This window comes from Eleutherodactylus coqui, chromosome 5 (assembly GCF_035609145.1).
Source record: "Eleutherodactylus coqui strain aEleCoq1 chromosome 5, aEleCoq1.hap1, whole genome shotgun sequence".
In the NCBI taxonomy this organism is placed as follows: Eukaryota; Metazoa; Chordata; class Amphibia; order Anura; family Eleutherodactylidae; genus Eleutherodactylus; species Eleutherodactylus coqui.
Genome location: NC_089841.1, coordinates 57154929 through 57173943, shown reverse-complemented (window position 1 = coordinate 57173943; position 19015 = coordinate 57154929). Strand labels below are relative to the sequence as shown.

Below are 19015 nucleotides of genomic sequence, written 5' to 3'. Positions count from 1 at the left end.
AATGGGCCTTAACTTTGGAGAGATCACACCTCTAGAAACAGCTTTGTGTCAGGATAAAGATGGAGTGATGGGGCTACGTACAGCCGGCTGGTCTTTGTGTCGTATCAGGATAGGAACGCAACAGGATACTTCAGTCCTAGGTTGAATTTGGACGCATCGTCCTAGCAGGACTGGAGCATCAAGACGAGAATGAGAAGAGTTTCTTGAGCCAGGTTTGTGGTTAAGCTGTCCGTTGCGAAAAGTACCCCTTACACCGCACCCTTGTTGTGACAACTTGCAATAGTGTTGCTCCAGATTCTGACTCCGCAATGATTGGCAGGTGAGTGTCTGCAGCCGATGAGGCATTCAGGCAGATCCTTCCACCATTCCATAGCATCGCACAACTTGTCCAAATGGAGTCATGGTTTGGGGTACCATCAACATCAGATCACCTCTAGTACACACCATAGACAGCAGACCGTTCTGTTTATGTGCTGCCCCATCTTCAGGGAGTACTGAACGCAGCAGGATAACATACAGCCCACACAACGATCAGCAGAGAAGCTCTTTAAGTATCCAGGCGATTCCTTGGCAGTACAATCCCCGGGTCGCTCAAATTGATTTTTTGTTGGACACATGGATTTCGAGTCAATACTCTCCTACCGCCTCGTGATAAGAGCCGTGGACTTTGGCCAATACCACATGGTCATCACCACTGCATGCCAGTGTTCCAGCTTGGACGATAGTCATCAGGCCAGAGGAGACATGTAATTGTTTGAAATAAGATGGTTTAAAACTTAATTCTGCATCAAATCCAAATTCCTTTCAAGCATTTCTCCATGCTGTGGCACTTACTCTGAGGCCGTGTATACACTCCAAAGTGCAACTGAATGAACTCCTTAAAGGGGTTGTCCCGAGGCAGCAAGTGGGTCTGTACACTTCTGCATGGCCATAATAATGCACTTTGTAATGTACATTGTGCATTAATTATGAGCCATGCAGAAGTTATAAAAAGTTTTATACTTACCTGTTCCGTTGCTGGCGTCCTCGTCTCCATGGTGCCGACTAATTTTCGCCCTCCGATGGCCAAATTAGCCGCGCTTGCGCAGTCCGGGTCTTCTGCAGTCTTCTATGGGGCTCCGTGTAGCTCCGTGTAGCTCCGCCCCGTCACGTGCCGATTCCAGCCAATCAGGAGGCTGGAATCGGCAGTGGACCGCACAGAAGAGCTGCGGTCCACGGAGGAAGAGGCCATCTTCAGCGGTGAGTAGAGAAGTCACCGGAGCGCGGGGATTCAGGTAAGCGCTCCGGTGAGCTTTCTTTACCTCCCTGCATCGGGGTTGTCTCGCGCCGAACGGGGGGGGGGTTGAAAAAAAAAAAAACCCGTTTCGGCGCGGGACAACCCCTTTAAGGGATAAGACAGGATTCTGGGAAAAACCATTTATCAGAATAGGTAATAAACTAATAGTCCTTACTAGTAAGACACCCCACCACCCCCGAACGGACTCAAAGAGTACCACCACCAGGAGGAACTTGAAGGAAGTAATGGCCAAGCATGCACTACACTACTCCATTCGTTTTCAACTGTGACTGCCGCATATAGCCACTTACAACACAGGACCCCCCATTCTCAGGATCAGCAAGGGTCTCAGCACACCTGTGGGTAAGTGAGAAAATAGGATTCTGGGACAAACCCTATAAAAATGTGATAACTTGCTTTGGCAGGACACCCATAAACACTAGATGTATGCTCTACTCGAAGTATACAGCCCCGGCGCCCTTTCTAGGACCCGCAGCCGACGTGTTCGTGCAGAAAGTGGCAACACACAGGATTTAGAAGGATTTGATTTATTTCTGTACAAGTCACTTTTACTCCCGAGCCATGAGCTTCTGCTTCTTCAGCTTCTTCTGAGAGATCTGCAAAATAAAATGGTCCGTGTTACTTTAAGCGGATCATTGTAATAAGTAAAGAGTATACTGCGCTCTAGTTGTGGGGGGTAATTAACTGCAACAGTTGTGTTAGACATCATCCCAGTCTCCTCTTTTATTGGATGCAACTATCAATATTCTCCAACCTGCAGAAACTTATGCTTTAAATCAGTTTTTAGATCTCTAAAAGGTGAATTCCAACAGATTTGATATCGAAATCTGCTACCGACCATTGATCAGAATGAGGGCTTGCAATAATTCATGTGCCGTCAAAACAACCACATTCAGATAAATGGTTTTTAGTAGTAAATATATGTGCAACATATTACTGGATAGTTTAAAATACACATGATCTCCCCCCAATCATCTGCAGCCTGCTGATCAGCAGATGCACAACATTGTGGTCTTAAGATGGTGGTCACATGCCTGGAAGTGAAGAAAGCTTAAAGCGACCATCTGGTCCTGGAAAAACAAAGATGATCGCACCGCTTCACCGACTACCTGATGCACACTGCATTTGTAGGTGTTCATAGTCCAATACACGACATAATGCTTTGATTGGCCAGTGTAGTGTACAGTGTGCATCAGTCAGAGAAGCTGGGGCAGCAATCTTTGTTTCTCCAGCCTCAGAGGGTCGCTTTAACAATGAACACCTAATGTATTGTACAACGGCAGTAAAAACACTTTATCAAGTAGGAGGTCTATACTTTAAATTTCCAGGCTAAGTAGATACTTCAACTGGAGTAGCGCTCAAATATTCAGTGTGTCGCCAAGAAAATGTTACAAATTGGGAGTTAGAACACAATGAAATATGGTAAAGAGAAACACTGCATGTAGTACACAACTAGCATACAACACCTAGGAAGGATTTCTGGAGTTGCTCAGAACAGTTTTTGTTTTCATGGTTATTCCAAAGGTGTCCTAAGATGGTCATCACTGCAACTCCGATGTGGGACTGATGAGAAGAAGCCAAGTACAGCACTTGGCAATCTCTTAGCAGTCAGTCCAAAAGACAATGGAGTGGATGCTCAAGCATCACTCCGCTTATACATGCGTGGCTGTTCTCATGATGGGTGAAGCTCCTACCAGGCACTTAAGAGAATAATGTTAAAATCTTGTCAAATCCCCTTTAATCTTAAAAAAAGAATTACCTTTTTCTTTTGAGCAACTTCCTCCTCTGGTTTGGGGACGATCTGCTCCTTTTCTGTCAGAATCATCTCAATGTGGCAGGGGGAGCTCATGTAAGGGTTGATGCGACCGTGAGCACGGTATGTTCGTCTGCGCATCTTGGGGGCCTTGTTTACTTGAATGTGCTCAATGACCAGAGAATCGACATCCAACCCCTGGGAGCCAAAGGAAAGAATTATATAGGAATTCCCAGTATACAGACAGGTAAGACCATAAGAGGAATACTGGGGGCTCAGAACAAAGATTTGTTTCATGTTTAATTCCAAAGGTGTCCTAAGATGGTCATCATGGCTGCCAGTATTCAGATATTACCTGTATTAACAGTGAATTTTGGACTAGAGAGCGCCGACCGTAAAGAGTACATGCACTTTTAAAAAATATTTGACGTGACAAAAGCTTTGATCAGTGAGGGTGGAAGTACTGAGACCCCTGCTGATTGCCGATATAAAGGGGCTGCAATGCTCATTCAAGTTCTGTGCCCCCTCGGATGCCATCATTGAATGTCAGATCGTAACAATTGAAGACGAACGCATAGACTCCTGTAAACCTCTAGGCGTTCACCTTCAGCTGCTGAGTGGACTCAACAAGCAATGACAACAGCTGAAGAGGCATAGGGTACGTGCTGCAGTACCTGGACCCCCACTGAAACTTTGGACATATTGCTCTGATGTGTCAAAAGTTGTTTTTTTTTTTTTTTGAAAGTGCAGTTACTCTAACACCGCCATTCTTCATAGTCTGGGTATACGCAAGCACAGCTCACCTTCAGTTCTGCATTGCTCTCTGCGTTCTTAAGCATGTGCAGAAGAAATTCTGCGCTTTTCTTGGGCCAACGTCCCTGTGTCCAGTCCCACTGCTTGGCCTGTAGGTAAAGCAAGACAAAAGGTTACAAAGCTGATGGATATACAGTGACCATTGCAACCATCCGCAATCGCTGCATACATGAAGATTAGGTAGTAGAAATGTCCTGTCACACAACTCACTGTCCAAACCCTTTTAGAGACAAGAGAGGCAGCCATGCAAGTCCCTACTTCTTATTTTGCCATTTTAGCAGCATGATGTTCAAACCCCCAAAAGGGGAAAAAAATAAATAAAAAAATTCACATTGGCACGGTGACTAATGCCCCACAAAAGCAGTCTAAGAAATTTTCTACCTGGGGAATGAATATGAAAATTCTTGAATAATCAGCTGTATCAGGACAACCCTTCCCCATGTAACCAACATAAGGGAGTCTCTACTCAGAATGCCTTTCCAATAGGTTGGGGCTACACAGAGACTTCAAGCAGACCATGCCTGGACTCACAGAGGTATGCTAGCTGCGCCTGAAATAGTCACATAGGACAGCACACAGACCCAACTCCATGGACCCTGCACATCAGATGCCCTAGTCCCATCCATGAAGACAGCGCAAAAAAAAAAAAAGTACATGCATCAACTCACCCCACATCTGTCTAACCTAACAGGCTATTAAGAGCCGCGTGCTGTTCTACATGACTTTTAAACTACTCACTGATATTAAAAGGGTTTCCCAGAAACTTACTATTGATGTCCAATGTATCCTCAGGATAGGTCACCAACAGCCATTTGGGGTCCACCACTTACAACCCAGGTTGATCATGTGCCCCAAGCGGTAGACCCCAGCCGACCAACCAATGCTGACCTATCTTGAGGATACATGGGACACGAATAGTATCCTCCTAGAAAACCCCTTTAACGGAGTTCCAGCTGCAGTCCACAGTAATACATCCAGCTACATGCACTTTTGCACAATGCAAAACAGTCACTAAAAAGTTTAAGGGGATATGGAGGTAACTATTTTGAGGTAAAAATCAATCAGCAGTGCCACAAGAAGTCGGTGTAGCCCAGACGATAGCCAGAAGTGCTGCAGAAGGGGCTTCCTCTCTGGACGGCTAGGTACAGCCATAGATTACACAGTCAAATTCATATAGCTATATCCCTGCCTACTGTTCCCACGCTGACTTCATAAAATACCCATCGGTGTTCTAACCCCATTCTTTATGAGGAGACAATATTGCACACGCTTGGATCATACGTCTACATGGGATACCAGTCAGTCCAATTTTTTCTAACACTCCAGGACACCTCGCATCATCCAAGCTAAAGTGCTCCAACTCCTCTGACCAATAGTCTGCTTGTATTTTGTCAGCTGACAGCTGGAAATGTAATAGCGCTGATGACGGAGTTGCATGTGGTTTAAAATTGCATCAAATTGAGGTTAAATGGGGTTTTCCATTAAAAACAAATAAAACCACTTCACATACACTTTGTTGTTCCCGCTGGCTGCTGACAGACCGGAGACTGCTACAGCCAATCACTAGCCACAGCCGTGACTTTCTATAGTCTGTGATTGGCTGCAGCAGTCTCCGGTCTGTCAGCAGCCAGCGGGAACAAGTAAAAACAGTCTTCGTATGTCGAAGGTATCACTCGGATTTAGACCGCTCAGAACTGAAGGGAATGTCCTTATTGAAGTTCTAGCATATACTGAACGAGGGCCAGGAGTTACAAGACGTTCTGATCACATGAATTTATTCAGAACAGTGTTCCAACTCCAAGGGGGCTACTATGGTAACATTGGAAAGAACTCCCCACCCTTCAGGCCTGTCTGGATTGTTTAATAAAGGAAACATTTTTTAACCAACTCTGTACTTAACTCGGTTTTTCTGTGCATCAGTTGTGGTTCCCAGACAGTCCTTGCATGGGAGCAACTGTCTGAGAACCATAGGAGCCCCAGTTACAGGGGAAACCATCTCCCTGTAGTGAAAGTAGTCACTGGCAGGGCCGATCAGGGTCTGCGAAGACCCTGCAGTCCAGCTGTACCAGGGAGCACCCGGCAGTCATGTGATCACCAAGTCACATAGCACAAGTGTTTCTTCCACTTTCTCTCTGCGCTACATAGAGCTCATAGAACGCTGTGTAGCCTGGAAAGGAGAAGCGATGAAAAACTTATTTGCAAAAGCTTTAAACCCGCACCATACTTGTGTCATCAGCCGGGATTAAAGCCCAGGACCAAGCGCTATTTACCGTGGTTGGTCCTTAAGGGGCTAAGCAGATACGTTCAACTGAACAAGCGGTCAAACACTCAGGGTGTTACTGTGAAAATGCTGCAAACTGGGAGTTAGAACACAATGAAACCAAGTCAGCAATATGGTAAAGAGGAGCACTGTATACGGTACAGAAGGATGGAGTGCAGACTGACCGGACCCGTCTAGCATACAAGAGTTTCTGGAGTTGCTCAGAACAATGTTTGTTTTCATGGTTATTCCAAAGGTGTCCTAAGATGGTCATCACTGCAACTCCGATATAAAGCTACTATACGGCGGTCATGCTGCATAATCTGTCACCATGGCTCACGTTGGTTAGAGAGCGGCTGCGTACTGACCTGGGCACAACGGCCAACACCTCCATTGTAACGACGGAAGGGAACGCACTGCTTCTTCAGGGTGACGTCTTTTAAGTATTTGGTGGCCTTGCGGATGTGCATGCCCTTGATAGCCTGAGCTGTCTCACGAGTGTTCTGGAAACAAAGCAACACAAATATATTATAACCAAGATAAAAGGAAGTCATGGCCGCACCTCAGTCAGAAACACAAACTAAACAGGGGTTTTTTGTTTTTTTTAGGTTAAACCGTTCCGTTTTTATAAATCCACCAACGTTAAGGGTGTAAGCAAATATATCAACATTCGGGACTCGTATGGACACAGCATAGACCCTGTAGAGAAGGACAGAGCCCACACAGTTCCATACCACAGACCTACAGGCACCCTGTACCCGCGACTATGGAAAACACACACACGACTTGGAAAAGCATTAATACAGCCCCGTTCAATATACATACCATGGCTCCGCCAGAGATATATGTTGGGTGTATACTGTTGCATACCTTCTATTTCCTCATTGTTTAGGTACATGCAGGCCATTAACTGACATAACTCCATATCAGACTAGGCTTTCCCAAAAACAAAAAACACACCAAAAGTGGTGTACCAATGCATATTTACAGTGAAAATGCTAAAAGCACAATCTCCTGGCGTACGCTGGTACTGGGGTGGCAAAGGACACATTGGGAACAAGCACAGACGCCATCATGGTGTATATGCCGAACATAACGTAAAGATGAAAGGTGAACAGTACTTTTACATGGGACAGCTGTGGGATGGCCAAGCGCCCAACAGTCATCCAAACTATTACTCCTATGCTCTCACACACAGGAGCGATAGTAGTGAATAGAGTGGAGCGTAACGGCCCGCCACAAGTCACTGTGAAGAGGCAGTCAAAGATGACCATCTGCCAGTTTATACTGAGGCTAACTTTACATTCACATGGACGAGCACATATTGGGCCGTGAACCATGGCCCGGTATTGCGCTCGACAACATGCGATTTCCCAGTGGACGTGGGGCGTTTATCTCTCCAAACCACCTTGCATCACTTCAGGGAAGTAGGACCCCCCACCACAGAGTTTCTCCCATTGTTTTCAATATGAAAACCTTGCATTGCGTGCACCTAGCACACGGTGCGATGCTGTCGCCGCCCCATGGAAAACAATGGGCGATGTGAGGGCGCGCCCAAAGATAGGAGGAAAAAAAAACAAAAAAAAACGCTCGTTCACGGTTGTTTAAGCTTAAAGAAACCTTGTTGGCTCGCTGGCTTGTCGTTCCGTGTAAATGCTCTCCGCTCAGCACTTTCCATAGTAGGTGAAGCGCTGAGCAAGAAGCAGAAGAGAAGCCCGCTGACTTTAGCGGTGACGTCCACGGTCGTGCAATAGTTTGAAATATTGTCGGCTCGTGTAAAAGGGCCATTATTCTCCTTAGAAATCCACATGCATGCTCACTAAGCCTCGCCTCCATATTTAGGGGCTCAGAAGTGGATGCTGCAGTTATTTCATGGCTATGGCCACTTCACATCTCCATTCAGAGATTGTCATAAATTTCAAAAAAAGTAGAAAAAAAAAAAAAAGACAATGCAGCGCGCTACTTTTTTTTGTGCTCACATGGTGGACACGTGATGAAACCCACTATCACCAATACGTCTGTTGGTCATTGGTGTCCATTTTACAACAATTGCGACCTTCCCATTTTTGTTTCTCTGTTCTATGATGGAAATGTGAACAGGCCCAATTTGTAGTCTTCACGTCTTCCATTGGAAAAGTGAAATCTCTACAAAGCCGAATTTAAAAATGCCTGTGCCAAATTCCACAGCAGAAAATCAGCCCCATTTCCGCTACATGTGAACGTACCCCCCAAAAAAGAATCGCATGTGGTTCCTATAGTAAAAATGGAAAATAATGCATTGCACTCATAGGTAAATCACATGGCATGCGAGTGCAATGCCTTTTTTCAGGTTACCATAGGTAATAATGGGCCATTCTTGAACAAGAATAACCCCAAATACGACCTATAAAGCCAATGAAATCAACGGATTCTTTTCCCATGCGAGTTCCATCCATACCACAACCGGACAGAAGCCGCGTGGGAAAACCATTCATAGAAATGCCCGCTTATAAGAAGAGAATTTATGCAAAATCCTTTATGACACATCTAAAAGATCCCCGTAAACGTCCGATCAGCGGGACAAGTAAATGCAGTAACACAAGTCGTTCGCTGCTCAGAATTTCTTGTATTTTCATGGTTAATCCAAAGGTGTCCTAAGAAAACATCACAGCAGCGAAGTCTTTGCAAAGCCTGGACGAAAGAGGCCTTGTGCTTACCTTAAAATGCACTCGCAGGTTCGAACCCCGGGCCTTGCATGCTGCAAGACAAAAAAAAAAAATGAACAATTACAGCTTACTCCGACCGGCTGGGAGTTGTAGTTCCACAACAGTAAGGGACCATTGACAAACAAACACAGCATCACTTACATTTTGTGGGGTTCTCCGGGTCAAGTGAGTAGCGGACCATTTTCAGAGGTTACCTGGGAGAGAAGAAGCAGATATCATTTAGGTCCAAGGAGTAACGCCGCGAGTACGGAGCTCGGCATATAACAGCCGCTCAGATTCAGAGGTATTTTCATCTTTAATTCCAAAGGTGTCCTAAGAAGTCATCACTGCAGCCGTAAACCCTACACTAGAGTGGAGGGAGATATCAAGTATCCCCCCATATTTACCATGGTACAGTCCACATTCTATTGCTAGGCCATAACCATTACACTGCTCACAGGGGTGTCCCGCTGCTATGGGAATACGTGAACACATGCACTAGGCATGATGTGCTAGTTCTATGAGCGCCACAACAGGTACCCAAACAGTGGAGCCCCTTCATCTACAAGGGGCTTAGCCATGATGGCTAAGGTGCCCAGGAAAAAAGGCAGCAGTGGGCACTCCAAGCTATCCATATGCACAATTACAAACCCAATGCAGTAACACATGCCGCTTCTTGATGCAGTAACACGATTTCCTGCGCTGGAATTACACATACGCATTTTTTCCGACTATGTCCTCGGGCGCTCTCACACATGCAGTCGGCAAAGCTTCACGATTCCGGTCACGTTGCTGTGCCGCGATTTAACTTTTTTTTTACCGCAGGTTTCTGCGCTCGTCAGTGGGTTAATCAGCGCATGCGTGAGAGGCCTGCGGCTGGGGTCACACGGGACGGAATAGCCGCAGCCTTTCGGCACGGAAGTTCAGCATACATTCTAAAGCCCGAGACGCAGCAGCAAAGTGGTCGAGATTCGCAAAAACCTCATCCACACGCCGCGTGGAACTGACCTGGAGAGCGGAATTCAAATCCGCGACACGCCAATCGTACCGCCTTTTTTGCTGCCACTCCCACAGTGGAACACAGGCGGACAAGCCACTTCAAATCACGCCACATGGTGCGGGTTTTGAAGCTTCCTCTCCACTGCAGAAATCTCGCAGAATTTCCGTTCGGACATTCTGCGAGATCTCCGTTCCGTGGGACGCGGCCTTACAGAACGTAACACATTGCAGAGATGCACTAAAATTCACAGCGTATTTTGTGCGAATCTGCATTATCCGTGCGGATTCTGATGTGGTTTTCCGTGCACAAATCAACGTGGATTTCCGTGCCGGTTTTCCACTGCAGAAGATTTGCAACAATTGCGCGAGGTGCAAACACATCCTCACTGGCACAGCTACCATTGAATTTAACAGGAGCTGCACTACCAACCCCGGCCACTAGTCAGCACAATCTGCTTCCACCCCTGACCATAGGGACAGCAGACCCCTAGAATCATTTGATGAGCGGTGGTCAGCAATAGGTAGAAGAAATTAAAAAAAATAAAATACCCCTTTAAATCAGTCCTTGTGCCATAGAGCAGTGCCAACACCATCCCTACATAATAAAGCCTGGCAGCATGGAATGCTGGGAGTTGTAGTCCGGACACTACTGAGCTCCACGCGCTCTCAGCTCTCCCACCAAGACACCCGTGAACAGGCCGCATCCCCGTCCTATCCTGCGGCCTCCGCCCGGCGACCCCTCCGCACAGTCGGCGTCGCCTCATACCAGTACAGCCCGCTGCCGGACACGTTCCTCATAAACCCCAGCAGGAGCCCCGAGCCGCCAGCGACAGGATGGCGGAGATAAAGCGCGGATTCCGCCGCCAGTCCCGGAGCCGGTCTCGACAGCCATGTCTCACTCACCTCAGGCCGCGCAGGAAGAGGGCTGGCAAAGCATTCTGGGAGCGGTATCACGGCGCAGAGTCTCGCGAGAGCGGGAGGAGAGACGTTGGACGTAAACCGCGGCGGCCATCTTGCCAACCACTGTGCCAACCAACTACCAGCGGGGATTTCTTGGGAGCCAGAAATAGTGAGACTTTTAACCCGTTAAGCACCAGCAGTTCTTTTCATACAGTCTTTCAAGAGTTCTACTGATTTTCAAAAATAAAATGTTTATCTGAAATTGGTATCTTTAGAATATGTAATTTGTGGTAGACGGCGCGGTGCGAGGGCTCGCTTTTGTTTTGCCTGGTGAAATGTAGATTTTATTGCTACAATTTTGGGATGAAAATGACTTTTTGATCACTTTCCCTTTTTTTTCTTGGATTCGGGGCAACCGCGAAAAACAATTCTGGCAATGTGTATTATTACGGTATTCATCATACAGGATCAATAAGACGGTACGGCTGGATTCACGCAGACTCCTTTGCGCACGCATGTGCGAACAAAACGTTTACGCACGCTATATGCAGAGAATAGAACCCAATGGCTTCAGCGGTTCGTTCACATGAGCGTATTTGGTGTGCACATTACGGTTGTACAAAAAAAAAAAAAATACACAGGCGTTCACACAGCTGCGCTTTTTGTGCTTCAATGCTGCATTTACTGCCAAAAACATCGCTGCCACTTGCGATTTTCTTGCCCGTTTTTATCATTTTGCCGTGATTTTTTAAGTGTGAAAGTCAACAGCACTTTCTAATGTTAAAAACGCAGCGCATCACACAAAAATCCAAGTTTGTGCTTTGCGATGCAATAAAAAGCAGACTCCATAGAGAAATATATCAGGGGACACTACAGAAATCTCTCCCGTCATCTCTTATACCCAGGACTGCCATTAGGGGACGCTCTAATAACTAATATATATATATATATATATCTCAGGAGTCAGTACAGAGATCTCTCCAATCATCTATTATACCCAGAACTGTAATTAGGGGGCGCTCTAATAACTATGTATATAGCTATCAGGAGTCATTACAGAGATCTCCCCCACCATCTTCTATACACAAAACTGTAACAAGGGACGCTCTAAAAACTATGTATAGATATATCGGGACACTACAGAGATCTCTCCCAGGACTATAACAAGGGAGCGCTCTAATAACTATGTATAGATATATCAGGGGACACTGCAAAGATCCCTCCCATCATCTATTTATACCCAGGACTGTAAAGGTACTGTTGTACATTGTCAACACCTGAAGCTAGGGGTGTGACAGCACTTAGCAGGAGGGAACGCTCCTGTCACACCCCTAGCTTCCAATTGGCTGCAGCTTTGTCGGCTGTCCCATCCCCCCAGCTCCAGACTCCATGGATAACGGCTGACAGCGGGCACACCAGCGATGGGGGCAGCAGAAGACAGAGGGAGAGACTTGCCCCCACACCCCGTCGGTCACAAGTGAGGGCAGAGAGCAGTCACACCGGTCGGCCAGGATAGCGCATGACCCATCCATCAGGGGTGAGGGTAGAGAGCAGCAGGAGCGGCCGGGTCCCGTTGTATTACGGTGGAGACAAGATACACCAGTACCGGCAGAGAGCGCCTGGGGCCCGCTGTGTGTCTCCCCTAGCACCGTCGCTGTGAGCCGCAAGCAAGGTATGCAGCCCCGCTGTCTGTCCTATCTTCTGATGGCTGCGGTCGAGGTATCCAGCCAAACTGTCTGTCCTGTCTTCTGCCGGGAGCGGAGACACATGACAGCGCGTCGTTAACTGCCAGAGCGGGGCCGGGGACTGTAAAATCAGGGCCACGTGCTCAGATGGGAGGGGAGAGGAATATACTCATAGGGAAGCAGCGGGGCCGGGAGCACAGCCAACGCTGAGGCCATAGCTAGCAGCAACACACTCAGACTGGGGTCGGCATCACAGCAGCAGCGCAGTCAATCACAACCTGGGGGCATGACCTGGCCCTCCCCTGTATCTGACAGTGACCAACCCATGTCTCCACCCCCTAGTTCCGGTGGAGACAAGATACACCAGTACCGACTGTAACAAGGGGGCGCTCTAATAACTATGTATAGATATATCAGGGGACACTACAGAGATCTCTCCTATCATCTATTTATACCCAGTACTATAACAAGGGGGCGCTCTAATAACTATGTATAGATATATCAGGGGACAATGCAGAGATTTCTTCCATCATCTATTTATACCCAGGACTGTAAAAAGAGGCGCTCTAATAACACTGTATAGATATATCAGGGAACACTAAAGAGATCTCTCCCATCATCTATTTATACCCAGGACTGTAACAAGGGGGTGCTCTAATAACTATGTATAGATATTTCAGGGGACAATGCAGAGATTTCTCCCATCATCTATTTATAGCCAGGACTGTAACAAGGGGGTGCTCTAATAACGACTGTGTTTCCCCAAAAATAAGACACTATATTATATTATTTTTTGCCCTAAAAAAGGCACAGTCTCATATTTTTTTGGGGGGGGGGGGCATATACTCACCTCGTCCGCGGCGTCCTGATGTTCTCAGGCGGTGCTGCGGCAAGTGTCCTCCCCGTCTGCCTGCTCAGCTTCTTTCTGGTGACGGCCCTTCAATACCCCGCCTCCAGCAAAGCGAGCACTGTGATTGGCTGCTGGCGCTGTGATTAGCCAATCACAGACGGTGCTCGATGAGCCATTCACAGCCATTCAGTGATTTCATCCACTGAATGGCTGTGATTGGCTCATCAAGTGTCGGTCGTGATTGGCAGATGGCTCTGAGATTAGCCAAGCACAGGGCGTGCTTTGCTGGAGGCGGGGTATTCAAAGCCCTGTCACCAGCAGAAACTGAGTAGGCAGACGGGGAGGACTCAGCCGTTTGACGCAGCGCCGCCGGAGACAACTGGGATGCCGCAAACCAGGTGAGTATTGATTTTTTAAATTTTTGGAGCACCTGAGCTAGGTCCTATTTTCGGGGGAGGCCTCATATTTCAAGCCTCCCCCGAAAGACCGATAGGTCTTACTATCGGGGTAGGACCTATTTTCGGGGAAGCGTGGTATGTATAAATATATCAGGGGACACTGCAGAGATCTCTCCCATCATCTATTTATACCCAGGACTGTAACAAGGGGGCCCACAAATAACAATGTATAAATATATCATAGGACACTACAGACATCTCTCCCATCATCTATTTATACCCAGGACTGTGACAAGAGGGCGCTCTAATAACTATGTATAGATATATCAGGGGTCAGTGCAGAGATCTCTCCCATCATCCATACCCAGGACTGCAATAAGGGTGAGCTCTAATAACTATGTATAGATATATCAGGGGACACTAAAAAGATTTCTCCCATCATCTATTTATACCCAGGACTGTAACAAGGGGGTGCTCTAATAACTATGTATAGATATATCAGGGGATAATCCAGAGATTTCTCCCATCATCTATTTATACCCAGGACTGTGACTGTAACAAGGGGGCCCACAAATAACAATGTTTAAATATATCAGCGGACACTATAGAGATCTCTTCCATCATCTATTTATACCCAGGACTGTAACAAGGGGGTGCTCTAATAACTATGTATAGATATAACAGGGGACAATGCAGACATCTCTCCCATCATCGATGTATACCCAGGACTGTGACAAGGGGGCGCTGTAATAACAATGTATAGATATATCAGGGGTCAGTACAGAGATCTCTCCCATCATCCATACCCAGGACTGCAATAAGGGTGAGCTCTAATAACTATGTATAGATATATCAGGGGACACTAAAAAGATTTCTCCCATCATCTATTTATACCCAGGACTGTAACAAGGGGGTGCTCTAATAACTACCGTGTTTCCCCGAAAATAAGACACTGTATTATATTATTTTTTGCTCCCAAAAAGGCACAGTGTCTTATTTTTTGGGGTGGAGGTGGGGCATATACTCACCTGGTCCGTGGCGTCCAGATGGTCCGCGGCGTCCTGATGTTCTCAGGCGGTGCTGTGGCAAGTGTCCTTCCCGTCTGCCTGCTCAGCTTCTTTCTGGCAGCGGGGCTTTGAATACCCCGCCTCCAGCAAAGCGAGCACTGTGATTGGCTAATCACAGCGCGAGCAGCCAATCACAAACGGCGCTCGATGAGCCTATTACAGCCATTCAATGATTTCAGCAATATTACTCCCTATTCGGAACAAAAAAGAAAAATCACATTGCTTTCATATGTAAATGTAAAACAACTTATTTAGATGACTTTGCATTTTCTGGATCCATTTCAGTGCTGAACAATTGGACACTTGGCGCCACCATATTTGTAATCTTCCTCCAATTGTTCTTTTGGATGGAGCACAGCAAACACACTCCGAACATGCTCAGTGATGATGAATGGCCCAAGCAAGTACTCCAGAGATGTTTGGGGAAATGAGGAAAAGGCAGAGCAAGTTTTCTCCAGTGCAATGATGGATACATCTTAAAGGGGTGGTCTCGCGAAACCAAGTGGGGTTATACACTTCCGTATGGCCATATTAATGCACTTTGTAATGTACATCGTGCATTAATTATGAGCCATACAGAAGTTATTCCACTTACCTGCTCCGTTGCTAGCGTCCTCGTCTCCATGGTTCCGTCTAAATTCGCTGGCAGCTTGCTTTTTTAGACGCGCTTGCGCAGTCCGGTCTTCTCCTTTCAGCACGAGCCGCTTCAGTGTGCTCCCCGCTACAGCTCTTCTGCGCATGCGCAGATGAGCTGTCACTGCTCGGGAGCGCGCTGGAGCGGCCATTCTGTACCATCCTCTGTTAGAGGAAGGTGCAGAGCCGCCCAGCTGTCCGGAGAAGCCGCCCAGCTGTCCTGCCGCCCAGCTGTCCTGCCGTCCTGGTAAGTGATGGGCCGGGGGGGCTGCCGCTGCGCCGGGGGGGGGCTGTCGTCGCTGTGCCGGGGGGGCTGTCGCTGCGATGGGGGGGCTGTCGCTAGGCCGGGGGGGGGCTGCCGCTGCGCCGGGGGGGCTGCCGCTGCGATGGGGGGGACGTCGCTGGGCCGGGGGGGACTGTCGCTGGGCCGGGGGGGACTGTCGCTGGGCCGGGGGGGACTGTCGCTGGGCCGGGGGGGACTGTCGCTGTGATGGGGGGGGGGGGGCGCTGCGCCGGTTACCTTCTGCCTGGCGGTGGGTGACTGGTCGGCCGTGTTCACTCCAGGGGGTCGGCGGCTGCGGGGCGTCTGGTTGCCATGGAGACACAGCTGGTAGCGTCTCGGGAGCGCGCACGTCGGGCTGCAGCAAGCGAAGGGAAAAGAGCCAGCGGCCATCTTGGGGAAACTTTTATAAGTTGCTGAAACGCTGGAACGGTAAGTACAAACCAGCTAGAAAAGTCATTTACAGGGGTAATTAGTAATGTTTGCTTAATTAGGGGGACTGGGCAAAAAAAAAAATTCACTGCTTCCTCGAGACAACCCGTTTAAGAGAATGCAATTTCAACACAAAACTAGGTCAGGAGTGCCATGGCAGCTTCATTTCCAAGGGATAACCTGATCATGCAAATAAGTCACATTTTGACCAAAGGGAGAGAAAATCAGCAAATTAGATATTATTTAAATCAATAATTGTTGTTTTATTCATATTTTAAAGCTTTTGTTGTATTTCTTTTCTTACTATCCACTTTAAAAAATCTTGAAATAATGCTGTTTTCACAGTGGCCACTGGAGAAGAATCAATAAGCTCACATTTCCTGTAGCTCACTTGTAAGCTTTGCTGTATAGACTCAGACATGTTGAGCAGAGTCATCTCAGTATCTCTAGCATATGGGTGAAGTAATGACAGCTCTGTTGTACTGCTGGACAGGATAGTAACATCTAAGGACAATGGAGCCCACAAACACATGAAATGCTGGATGTTACAGTCCTGCATGCAGAATTTTCTAGCCAGTAAAATGCCAGACGGCTGAATGGAAACTGAACGGCCCCCATTATATTCGATGGAGTCTGTTCGGCACCTTCGGTCATAATACGGATTAGTTCGGCCAGGAGATTCTCCTTTCCTGCTCTCATAACAGAGCAAGGAAATGAAATCCCTTGACACAGGTGTAAATATAGCTTTAGAACGATTCCATCAACAATTAACCCCTTCCTGCCTTGCACCATAAAGTTATGACCACACATTACAAAATAAATCCGCACCAAAATCTGCATGCAAATTTTGATGCCGATTTTAGTGAAGATTTTCACACCAGAAATCACCTTTGTACCCTATGGACACATTTATTGGCCAAAAACCGCAAATAAGTTTGTGTGGCGTTGTTTTTTTTTTATCCTCGGTACTGGGTCCTGATGGTTTCATTTGACTAATAATATCATAAGTCTGTCAGATTTCCCATTAGGTCCTCAAACAGACTAGAAAAGAAACAATACAAGAGTGAGCAGAGCCCATATTCTTACGGTAGATATTGTAGTAATATTAAAGGTGCAGTATTGTATGTGAACACTAGATGTCACTACAAAGGTTTTATTTAAAATCATATCCTTGTGTCTGCTGTTGCTATATCATATCATTGCTATTGTTAACCCTTTAAAGAGATTTTCCAGAAAGATACTATTGATGACGTTTTCCTTAGGATAGGTCATCAGTAGAAGCTTAACTATAGGGGATGCGGTTGCAGCCGGGGGCCCTTTTGCAGGTTTTGCATGGGGGGCCCAATAGCTTCATTCTGGACTCATCAGTAATTGATCACCTGGGGTCTGCCCCTCAGGACTTCGGCTGATCAGCTGATTGATCGCCTACTGTTAGGGTGCGGTCACACGACCGTATATCGGCTGGGTTTTCACGCCCAGCCGATATTCGGCGTCCCTCTCTGCAGGGGGAGGTGGCTGGAGGAGCCAGGAACAGTGCTCTGAGCTCCTCTGCATTATTTTCAATGAGGAGAGGCGGGATGGGGGCGGAGCTAATTAACGGTAGTTAGCCCCGCCCCATCTCCTCTCATTGCAAATAGTGCAGAGGGGGGGAGGGGGGTGGAGAGGAGGCGAGAGCTCAGAGCACTGCTGCCGGCTCTTCCAGCCTCCTCCAGCCTCCTCCCCCTGCAGAGAGAGACGCCGTATATCGGCTGGGCGTGAAAACCCGGCCGATATACAGTCGTCTGAATGCGCCCTTAGTGCGGTAATACAAAGAGGTCAAGCCCAGCTCCCATTGATTTCAATGAGACCCAAGGTCTGCATTTACAAGAGCCGGCTACTACACAGGGGTCAGAATGGCAGCTTCTGCTCCAATCCCCTGCGGATACTCAATCAGCTGATTGGCCAGTGTCCAAAATGGTGGACCCCGGCTGATCAACTATTGATCAATTACGTAATATGTAATAAATAGTATTTTCCTAGAAAACCCCTGTAAGGCTGCATTCCCACGAACGTATATCGGCTCGGTTTTCACGCCGAGCCGATATACGTTGTCCTAGTGTGCAGGGGGGGGTGGGAGGAAAGAAGAGCCAGGAGCAGGAACTGAGCTCCCGCCCCCTCTCTGCCTCCTCTCCACCCCTCTGCACTATTTGCAATGAAAGGAGTCAGGAAGGGGCGGGGCTAAGGTCGCGAATTAGCCCCGCCCCGTCCCACCTCTCCCCATTGCAAATAGTGCAGAGGAGCGGAGAGGAGGCAGAGAGGGGGCAGGAGCTCAGTGCCTGCTCCTGGCTCTTCCATCCTCCCCCCCCCCCCTGCACATGAGGATGACGTATATCGGCTCGGTGTGAAAACCGAGCCAATATACATTCGTGGAAATGCACCCTAAGGACCAGGCATCCAAGACTACTATATATATATATATATATATATATATATATATACACACACACACATACATACATATATATGCAAATGATGAAAGTTGTGGTGATTAGATGAACGTCCTTGCCACCTGCGGCCATAAAAGTACTTTCCCCTTGGCCTATAAGAGGCTCTCAGAGGCTCCTTCTGTGTAGTGACCTCTTCTTCCGCTTGTGTAGAGCTTGTTGACCACTAGACGCCTCTACGACCCAGAGAAGAGATTTCACCCCGTTACCAGAGTCTGAGAGGGGCGCATTATTGGGATGGGAGAAACTGGATGATCGTATCGATGAATTGCCCCCCACCAGGTCATTCTGACCAGACTGTTAGGAAATATTGGGACCATTGGATGTGTGAGGGCACAAAGGGTGACCGGGCTCAGGACGCCCCCTACAGACCACCAGTAGAGAGGATCGTCGGATCGTCCAACAAGCACAAGCAGCTCCAACTGTTTTGTTGTCCGGAGACAGAGGACGCTATTTTTACAGGCTCCTGTGTCTGTCGGAA

General features: G+C 47.6%; 1 protein-coding gene and 5 non-coding genes across 6 annotated transcripts; all 6 read right to left on the bottom strand.

Annotated features, from left to right (window-relative positions):
- Window positions 1–1808: 1808 nt before the first annotated feature.
- On the bottom strand, window positions 1809–9125 carry RPL17 (ribosomal protein L17). The gene is made up of 6 exons (XM_066602570.1): window positions 8970–9125; window positions 8820–8860; window positions 6492–6626; window positions 3854–3952; window positions 3057–3248; window positions 1809–1893 (listed from the first exon to the last, which is right to left on the bottom strand). The coding sequence occupies exons 1-6, from the start codon at window positions 9007–9009 to the stop codon at window positions 1846–1848; spliced, it is 555 nt and encodes a 184-aa protein (XP_066458667.1). The 5' UTR covers window positions 9010–9125; the 3' UTR covers window positions 1809–1845.
- LOC136630970 (small nucleolar RNA SNORD58) lies at window positions 2782–2847 on the bottom strand. Its single transcript, XR_010792973.1, has one exon. It is a non-coding gene; the product is annotated as a small nucleolar RNA SNORD58 (small nucleolar RNA).
- LOC136630973 (small nucleolar RNA SNORD58) lies at window positions 3321–3387 on the bottom strand. Its single transcript, XR_010792976.1, has one exon. It is a non-coding gene; the product is annotated as a small nucleolar RNA SNORD58 (small nucleolar RNA).
- Window positions 6340–6405, bottom strand: LOC136630969 (small nucleolar RNA SNORD58). Its single transcript, XR_010792972.1, has one exon. It is a non-coding gene; the product is annotated as a small nucleolar RNA SNORD58 (small nucleolar RNA).
- On the bottom strand, window positions 8712–8776 carry LOC136630971 (small nucleolar RNA SNORD58). The gene has a single exon (XR_010792974.1). It is a non-coding gene; the product is annotated as a small nucleolar RNA SNORD58 (small nucleolar RNA).
- On the bottom strand, window positions 9095–9160 carry LOC136630972 (small nucleolar RNA SNORD58). Its single transcript, XR_010792975.1, has one exon. It is a non-coding gene; the product is annotated as a small nucleolar RNA SNORD58 (small nucleolar RNA).
- Between the last annotated feature and the right edge of the window lie 9855 nt (window positions 9161–19015).